We start from the raw sequence: 8,671 nt of genomic DNA, 5'->3' as shown, positions 1-8,671 counted from the left end.
AACTGACTTATGACATACCAGGAAAGTTCTAATGAATTTACACAAGTCCCAGTTTATGTTCTATTTCAGCTTAAAGGCAAACACAGCTATAGATGACTGTTTACTGTGTGTGAATCCCTCTCTTTGCTTTTCTCTGTTCCATCATGAGACATGAAAAGCGGTAGTGCGGCAGAAATACTTTATGGTGTTTACACTTACAAATAATAAAACATAAATTGTGGAAACCCTCAGCCTTGTACAGTTCACTTCATTCAAAGGAGCCTACCCTGAGAAACAGGGGTGAGACCACTGATTTTCTGCTGGCAAATATTTGAAGAGCTAATTTGGAGGGGTTGGGTTTGCTAGTGTGTATGTGTGTGTGTGTGTGTGTGTGTGTGTGTGTGTGTGTGTGTGTGTGTGTGTGTGTGTGTGTGTGTGTGTGTGTGTGTATGTATATGTGAATGTGTACTGTATGTGTGTGTATGTGTATGTGAATATGTACTGTATGTGTGTACTGTATGTGTGTGTGTGTGTGTGTGTGTGTGTGTGTGTGTGTGTGTGTGTGTGTGTGTGTGTGTGTGTGTGTGTGTATGTGTGTGTGTGTGTGCGCGCTGTGTGTGGCTTACACACACACACACACACACACACAGCGCGCCAGGGAGCCTGACAGCCAAAGGTTATTAAATGAAAGATGTTTTTCTCAATTTTAGGAAACTGGCATACAGTTATTAATCATGTTGATTAATTAGGACAATCGTCTAGATAGGCAACCAATCTTAGAGTCAGTCAGTCTGTCAGTCAGCAAGTCAAACTGTCTGTTGGACTGTCAGACTATCAGTTATTCAGCCAAGCAACGCTTCAGCTAGTCCACCTGCCAAACATCAGGAAATCAGTCCGTCTCACAGCTAGTAAATTACCCCATTAATATTCAGTCAACCAAACACCGGCCAGCCAGTCAACCAGTGACCCTTGATCTTATTTTATATTGGAATGCAGCCAGGGGGAAAACACATCGGTGGCTGCCTACTCCAGGAAATTGATTGGTTTAATTGATTGTGATAGTGTGTTGTTTACAGTTTATAACAAAAACAAAAACGAGGTCGTCCCCATGCGGAGCTCTCAAGGGCATAGACAGGCAAAGACAAAAAGTGGAAATGTGAAGTGGCAGCAGTAAAGGGCAAAGCTTGTGTTTGCTGCTTGCCTGCCAGCAGAGTGTGGACAGGACTCTCCAGTGCACCCTGTGCCCGGGAGGGCGGGGTGGGTGGCAGAGTAGAGACAGAGGGAGAGAGGGAGAGAGGGAGAGGAGAGAGGAGGGCAGGACTGGCAGGGTGCGGTCTGAAGTGGCAACAGATCGTTTTGGATCACTCAAATCCTTTCAATTCAACTGGAAAGCTGCAGCTTGTTGCACGCCGGTCGCATATGCAGAGACCAGCCAAGCAGCGGGTGAAAGTGGCCGGTGTTGTGACAGTTTCACAGAGCAAAAGAAAAAGAGGGAGAGAAACCACAACACTGCAACTTGGATATCAGTAACCGCTCTCTCTCTTTAACTATCTCGCCCACCAAATCGACTTTGAACCTGTTTGTTTAAATACACGGACTTTACAGCCTACACACTTACTGTTGATTCTGTAAGGCGGAGGGAGCGAAGTTTCTCAATTGTGGGTCAATTTTTTGGAGCTGCTAAAAAAACGTTTTGGTGTCCTCATGGTGCCTGGAGCTGCCGAGGTGAGCGTCTTTTATCCGAGTCTTTCGGACGTGATGTTGCGACTGTCACGGACGATGGAGTCGGGAACTGAGCCGGGGAGGTACTGAAGACATCTCTCTCCCCAGGGAGAGTCCTCCCTCCCCCCGGGGCGATGCGGATCTCCTTCATCCTCCTCACCACCTCTCTGTGTGCCTTGGTCCTCCTCCTCGCACCTGCCTCGGAGGGCTGCGGGCCGGGGAGGGGGTACGGCAAGAGGCGGCTCCCGAAGAAGCTCATCCCGCTTGACTACAAGCAATTCAGCCCCAAGGTAGCCGAGAAGACCCTGGGAGCCAGCGGGAGACCCGAGGGTAAAATAACGCGCAACTCCGAGCGCTTTAAAGAACTCACGCCGAATTACAACACAGATATTATCTTCAAAGATGAGGAGGACACGGGGGCTGACAGGCTCATGACCCAGGTAAGGAAGGAACGTGGATGGAAAGGCATGGTGCAAACATCTTCCTCTGAGGCACAAAGATAGCTCGGTGTTCCTGAGTGCCATGTTGCTTCATACCTGGTTTATGCTGTTCATTGGCAACATTGAGAAGAATAAACGAATTTGCAATGTCAAATTTGGTTAATCATTGGAATGTGAAATAATTACACTACTTCAGAATAGATTAGTCACACTGTTGCTTCCAATTGTCTCCTGAATGTTTGCTCTCTGTTAAATGTTTCAACCAAAATGATTGATTTCATTGACTCTCAGCTCTGGCATTTTTGGCTGCTGATATTGCCGTGATATATTGCCATTACTCCTGAACTCAGCTTTGTTTTGTTGAGTAGACTCAATCATTGTACACTAATAAATTAGTTTAGACATAAGGGGATTGCGTAAAAAACATTAATCTTAGGGTCAAACCAAAGTCTATCCAGGATACATTTCACAACCAAAATCTTAATTTTAGTTTCACATGAAGGTATTTTATTTATATGTAGGCCAGTAAAAGAAAGCACCGTTCACTAAAATGTAATTGTAATTAAATTAAATAATTAGTCAATTGTTTTCAGTGATGGAAATTGTCAATTATTTGCTATTAATGAGATTACATTTTCTTGTGTAAATATGTCTCCTTTAGCTGTGGACCGTACACTTTACATAAGTAACTGAAAAACTGCTAAATCATCCCTTGCAAGAACTTGTGGATAGTTGTGTGTAGGCTACTTTGACCATTCACCTGACAACATTCACCTGACACTGTTATAATAAGGCTATTGTCTACATGTCTACTAGTGTTTGAATATGTTAGTGAAGAGGTATGCCCTCATCACTTGTGAATGAACTAATGAACATGCTGTTTGCTTTGAGTAACTCTCACACTCCGTCTCTGTTCTTCCACTTTCTGTCGTTTTTTCTCCCATCCCAACTTCCCTGTCCCCGTCTTAATGCGATTCACTGATGTCTCTGACTATCTGCTCCACCAAACACACACCCAAACACACACTCTCTCCACATTATATATATATTTCTTCCCCTGAACTTGGGTGTCTTTTTGTTGACCGTTTTGCTGAAACGGTGCCTCATACTTAACCCACCAAACGCTTCCCATAACGTCCCTCTCTTCTCTTCTTCAGTTGGTCTTTACCTCTATCTGCTCTTATTTGATAACCTTATTTCTTATCGTAGTGTTGGATTTGAACAGCTTTCCTTACTTTTCCCTCCATTTACCTCTCTCTTAGCGTTGCAAAGACAAGTTAAACTCTCTGGCCATCTCAGTGATGAACATGTGGCCAGGTGTTAAGCTGAGAGTGACTGAGGGCTGGGATGAGGATGGTCATCATTCAGAAGACTCGTTGCACTATGAGGGACGTGCTTTGGATATCACCACATCAGACAGGTAGGAATGCATTTTGTGGTGGGAATAGCCCATTTAGACTTCAGTTATAATTTACACTGCTTATAGTAGGTCACTCTGTCAGTCAATCTATCAGTAATGTCATGAGTCAACCAATTATTCAGTGTTGTGTTTAAAGGTATTACAATTTTAAAATAATGTTTGAATGTCATTAGGAACATTTATGTTTTCTGTGCTTTTTGGAGAAATATGCAGTCAAACTCTGATTGAATTACATTAGGAGTTTACAATATCTTTTGGTATTTTTATTTACAGGGACAGAAACAAGTATGGCATGTTGGCCCGGCTGGCAGTAGAAGCTGGATTTGACTGGGTCTACTACGAGTCCAAAGCCCACATTCACTGTAGCGTTAAGTCAGGTAAGATGGAACTGCTGTGTGTGTGTGTGTGTGTGTGTGTGTGTGTGTGTGTGTGTGTGTGTGTGTGTGTGTGTGTGTGTATTTGTATGTTTTTTGTGTTTGTGGCCAGCTGTCATTACCACTAATGAGGTTGATGCTTTTGTTGGTGATTCACTAATGGTTTACTTTGCCTTTCAGTGCCACTATCACCACGTTGTGTGTGTGTGTGTGTGTGTGTGTGTGTGTGTGTGTGTGTGTGTGTGTGTGTGTGTGTTTGTTTGTTTGTGTACGGCCTATTGGGAGCCAATCAAAGCAGGGTGTTGCACCTGTGCTCTCTTCTTGATCTCATCGTAAAGTGATCATTCTTTGTGATCGCACATTAGAAAGCTGTATGATTCGCAGATGAGGCTAGTGTAAAATTGATATTTTTGACATGGATGTAAACTATACTATGTGTAGTGTTAGGACAGATCAATCACTTATATAAAATAAATGGAACAGATAACATCTATTGTATATTTGACATTTTATCTGCCTCTCTTTTTCTGCATTCCAATAATAGAGCCTTTTATTTTATCAAATGTTATTTCAAATTAGATACAGCCCTTAAGCAAACAATACTTGACCGCATTCCACCTCAAGCCATTCTAACCTGGGACATTTTAGAAACCCATTTACCTATGTCTAGTACTACCAGTTATTTGATGCCAAACTACATTCTAGCAGTCCATTGAGGTTAGAAGCTGTGAGATGATTAACTCTCCCTTTGTTTTGCTGTTGCTTTTCCTTCAGTAGGTTTCTCTCAGATCTCTTATCTAAGTCTTATCACCTCCCAGTCAAAGACCTCCTCCTCTGCAGCCCTCTGGCTTACAGAAACACACACCTTAGACAAATATTTGGCTGCTTTAAGACTGCTTTAACACAACCCTCCTACACTTACACTTACACTTACACACACACACACACACACACACACACACACACACACACACACACACACACACACACACACACACACACACACACACACACACACACACACACACACACACACACACACACACACACACACACACGTTCTTTCTTATTTAAAAAATATGTTGCCGTCGGTACTAAATCAGCCTCATTACAATGTGCCAGTGCTCATTCGTGTGTGGAACCATTGGGAACGGTTTAAAGCACAACCTCTGCTGTAATCCAAACAACATCTAGACCCAGGTCTGAGTCTGTGTACCTTCCTGTTTCCCTGACCCCGGGCCGTGCTCAGACTGTGGTGATACAATCAGCTGGTTATCCATTAGCTCTTGCTGACTACCTCTTCTTGCCACCTCGTCTCACTGCGTCTTAAAGGGCCACCTTATACAGATTTACTCCAGATCAAATGTACATACTGGGGTGTCTTGGGCAGACAAGTGCTATACATGTGATAGTATAGTGGGGGGTCAAACTTCACAGTAAAAAACTTTACAGTATATGAAAAATACCAGGAGTGCTTCCTTTTGACAATAGTTACTTTATTATTCATTATACATTCTTCCGACCCCACCCCACACACAAACCAGTTGAAAGAGTTTTTCAAAGTATTCAAAAATAACATTTATTTCATTATAGTATAGTGGTAAATCAAATTAATTGTGGATGCATTTACACATATTCTTCTTAAGAGAGAGAGACTGAGGCAGACAGGAAAGCCAGGGTTTGAACATGAGTCACATTATATACATATGCTAACAATCTCCCGCTGATCCACTGAGATAAAGTTGTCCTTGGGTCAGTGTCAAAGTCTGGCCTGCTTTATAGATCACTCAGTGACCTACAACTGTTAGAACAATGTGCAGATGAAGCCGCTGTAGGGGTCCAAGTGCTGCTGTGCTTTTGCTCTTTTCGTAAGAGAAATAATCTTTTTTGTTTTTCTTTATTCTTCATAGACGTTAACACAAAGTTAAATCCAATAATCGTATTTTTATTTTTGTATTTCTCCAGAACATTCTGTTGCCGCCAAAACCGGTGGCTGTTTCCCTGGCGACGCTCAGGTTATCCTCCAGGGCGGGGCTACTAAACAGATGCGTGACCTTCACCCTGGTGACCGAGTCTTGGCCTCTTCAACGACAGATGGTCACGGCTCCCTGCTCTACAGTCCGGTCCTGTCCTTCCTGGACCACCAGCCCAACATCACAAAGATCTTTTACATCATTGGCACCAACAGAGGACTTAATATTACTCTCACAGCCGCTCACCTGATCTTTGTCACAGACTGCAGTGGTGAGCAGAGTGAGCCAAAGTGGGACAAGACAGCTGAAGGGCCGCCACTAAAGGGCTCCATACAAAAGGACAGGCCTCGCTGGAAAGCAGATCTGAGAACAGTATTTGCCAGTGAAGTCCAGCCTGGACAGTGTGTACTTATATCACAAGGGAAAGTAGGCTCACAGGCAGATCTTTCTGTAGTGACCTTTGTAGAAGAACAGAGGAACACCGGGCTGTATGCCCCACTAACCCAGCATGGCTCCATAGTGGTGAATGGTGTGCTAGCATCCTGCTATGCGGCTGTGGACAATCACCATTTGGCCCACTGGGCCCTGGCCCCACTGAGGGTCTTCTACAGCCTGATCGGACCCTCAGAACCTCAGACTGATGGCCTGCACTGGTACACTTGGCTTCTACAGAGGCTGGGGCAAATGCTATTGGGTGCTGGACACTTCCACCCCTTGGGGATCGAGCAAGTACAAAGATAGGAGCCACAGTGACATGGTACACTCTGATGACCTCTTTCACTTATTCAGGAGAAACAAAGCACAGATCAAGAACCATCAACAATTGGTTTTTACTTTACTTGCCTGTATTTGCTAAACATCAACAAAGTCCTAATTGTAGTACATGTAATTGTGCAAAAGACAATAGACTGGCAGCATTTTCTTTTACTTTGGGAAATTTCGATTTCCTTCATTCCAAATGATTTAGATGACAATCAAATTCCGTTAAAAAAATGAAAAAAGGAGACAATCAAGTTTAATTATTCCTTTGTACTGTATTTAATGTCCTAAAATGTGTGAGATCACGCTGGGGTTTACTGATATAATAAGAGAACATTTTATACATTTTACACATTTTTGGAGCACCAAGATTCATAGAAAAAATGAAGGAAACATTTGAGGAGGAATGAAGAACATTGAGAAACCTAGTGACTGAACTAGGTGTGATTTGAAGCTCTATATGTACATAGGTATTTATTCTTTTAGGAATTGTTAAAATATTCTGTCAGAATCATTCCTGAAGTCAATCCTCAGATTTGTTTGTACTTCTATTTTATCGAGCCGATACTGTATATTATAAGTAATTTCCAAAATAATATTTAACTGGACCATGATGGAGGAAGTTCTGTGTATTTAAATGACAGAAAAAGGATAATGGACACTGTGTGTATACTTACCAATGCAAGGCAAATGCATGGGTTAATAATGGGCATGCTGTCAATCTGTTTTTCAAAGTATTTCATCTGCTTCATTATCTCAAAGGATTCATATGGTTCATCTATACATCTTCATGGGTTTTTTTATCAGTTGTTTTATTTAAAATGTATTTTGTGACATGTTTTCATTGTTTCAGGTTTTCAATTTCCGGTCAGTAGTATCTACTTAAGTTATACACAACACTCAGGCTGTATTCAACTACTGTATTAAGCAACAGCTGCATAATATTAAATTACAGATAGTTACTTGATAACTCTCCTTTGCATTGATTTATTTTGTATTCCACCCATCACACTATACTTAACACCTAGATTCGCAAAGGTTCAGCAATTCTGTTGTTATAGTCAGCAGATGTGATGGATGGCTGAATGAAAATTAATGTTTTTATATTACTATATTATAAGTGTTTGTTCAGGTTGTCACTTATTGAGCATATCAACTCAAACGTTGCTATCTAGGAGCTCCAAGGCGTTTCTCTATATGCCTTCTTAAAAACATTTGTCACATATGTATATTAAGCTATTGCTGGAGAGAATATTTAAAGATCTATTTTTTAGAAAATAATGTAAACTATTATTATTTTTTGGCAACTCTGTTCATACAATTTGAATATGAAACATAAAGTTGTTGTTTTTAAACCCAATCTACTCTGTGCTTTATTTAATGGCAACATATTTATTAAAGATCTTACAGCATACATCATACATACTGTTTACTCTATGTTATAAAGTCTTTATTTACATAACGCTTGTTCTGACAGACAGGCCTGGGATTTATTTTTCTTCAGAAACACCAATGAGATAGCAGCTCTGTTTTGGACAGGTGCTGATACTCATCTGTTACACGTTGATACGTGAAGCGCAATAAAAGTGAGCAATCGCTGTAAATAGTCATGAATCGCAACAGCTTGAACATTGTGAATGCAGCATGAGTGGCTGTGGTTACAGGGTGGGCTGCAGCTTGGTTTCAGTACCACGGACAGCAGCACACAGTAACAGCTCCTCTGTCCTCCTCATGATGCCTGCATGCTTTTCTCCTTTTTTATTTTGGGTGGAGAGTAAGTCATTGAACACAGCACACCCTGCTGGATGCTTCAGTACATGTATAGAAGACCTGGGTTGCGGTCAAATCAATGTCTTTTCCTAACCACTATTCCTTGACCTCTGAGTGAAACGTCACAGGATTAAGGAATAGTGGTTAGGATAATTCAAAAGGATTTAGGAAAAGACGACGAGGCGTCAAGAGAATCCGACTGCACTGACATCCGTTAGAAACCTTCCTAAGATA

At 41.8% G+C, this 8,671-nt stretch overlaps 1 protein-coding gene across 1 annotated transcript; it reads left to right on the top strand.

Annotated features, from left to right (window-relative positions):
• Positions 1-1,308: 1,308 nt before the first annotated feature.
• Positions 1,309-7,970, top strand: LOC117485910 (indian hedgehog B protein-like). The gene is made up of 4 exons (XM_034134618.1): positions 1,309-2,141; positions 3,404-3,561; positions 3,835-3,938; positions 5,901-7,970. Exons 1-4 carry the CDS (start codon positions 1,836-1,838, stop codon positions 6,647-6,649), a joined length of 1,317 nt encoding a protein of 438 aa, XP_033990509.1. The 5' UTR covers positions 1,309-1,835; the 3' UTR covers positions 6,650-7,970.
• Positions 7,971-8,671: the final 701 nt, after the last annotated feature.

The sequence above is a fragment of the Trematomus bernacchii genome, unplaced genomic scaffold, assembly GCF_902827165.1.
Source record: "Trematomus bernacchii unplaced genomic scaffold, fTreBer1.1, whole genome shotgun sequence".
Lineage (NCBI taxonomy): Eukaryota > Metazoa > Chordata > Actinopteri > Perciformes > Nototheniidae > Trematomus > Trematomus bernacchii.
The sequence above is the reverse complement of the archived record's forward strand: the minus strand, read 5'-3'. Positions and strand labels throughout refer to the sequence as shown.

What these genes read in the sequence shown, in the direction of transcription:
- LOC117485910 (XM_034134618.1), top strand. Translation starts at nt 1,836, where the DNA reads ATGCGGATCTCCTTCATCCTCCTCACCACCTCTCTGTGTGCCTTGGTC. An exon ending in CTGACAGGCTCATGACCCAG is followed by an intron (nt 2,142 to 3,403) that starts GTAAGGAAGGAA and finishes CCTCTCTCTTAG; the next exon opens with CGTTGCAAAGACAAGTTAAA. An exon ending in TCACTGTAGCGTTAAGTCAG is followed by an intron (nt 3,939 to 5,900) that starts GTAAGATGGAAC and finishes GTATTTCTCCAG; the next exon opens with AACATTCTGTTGCCGCCAAA.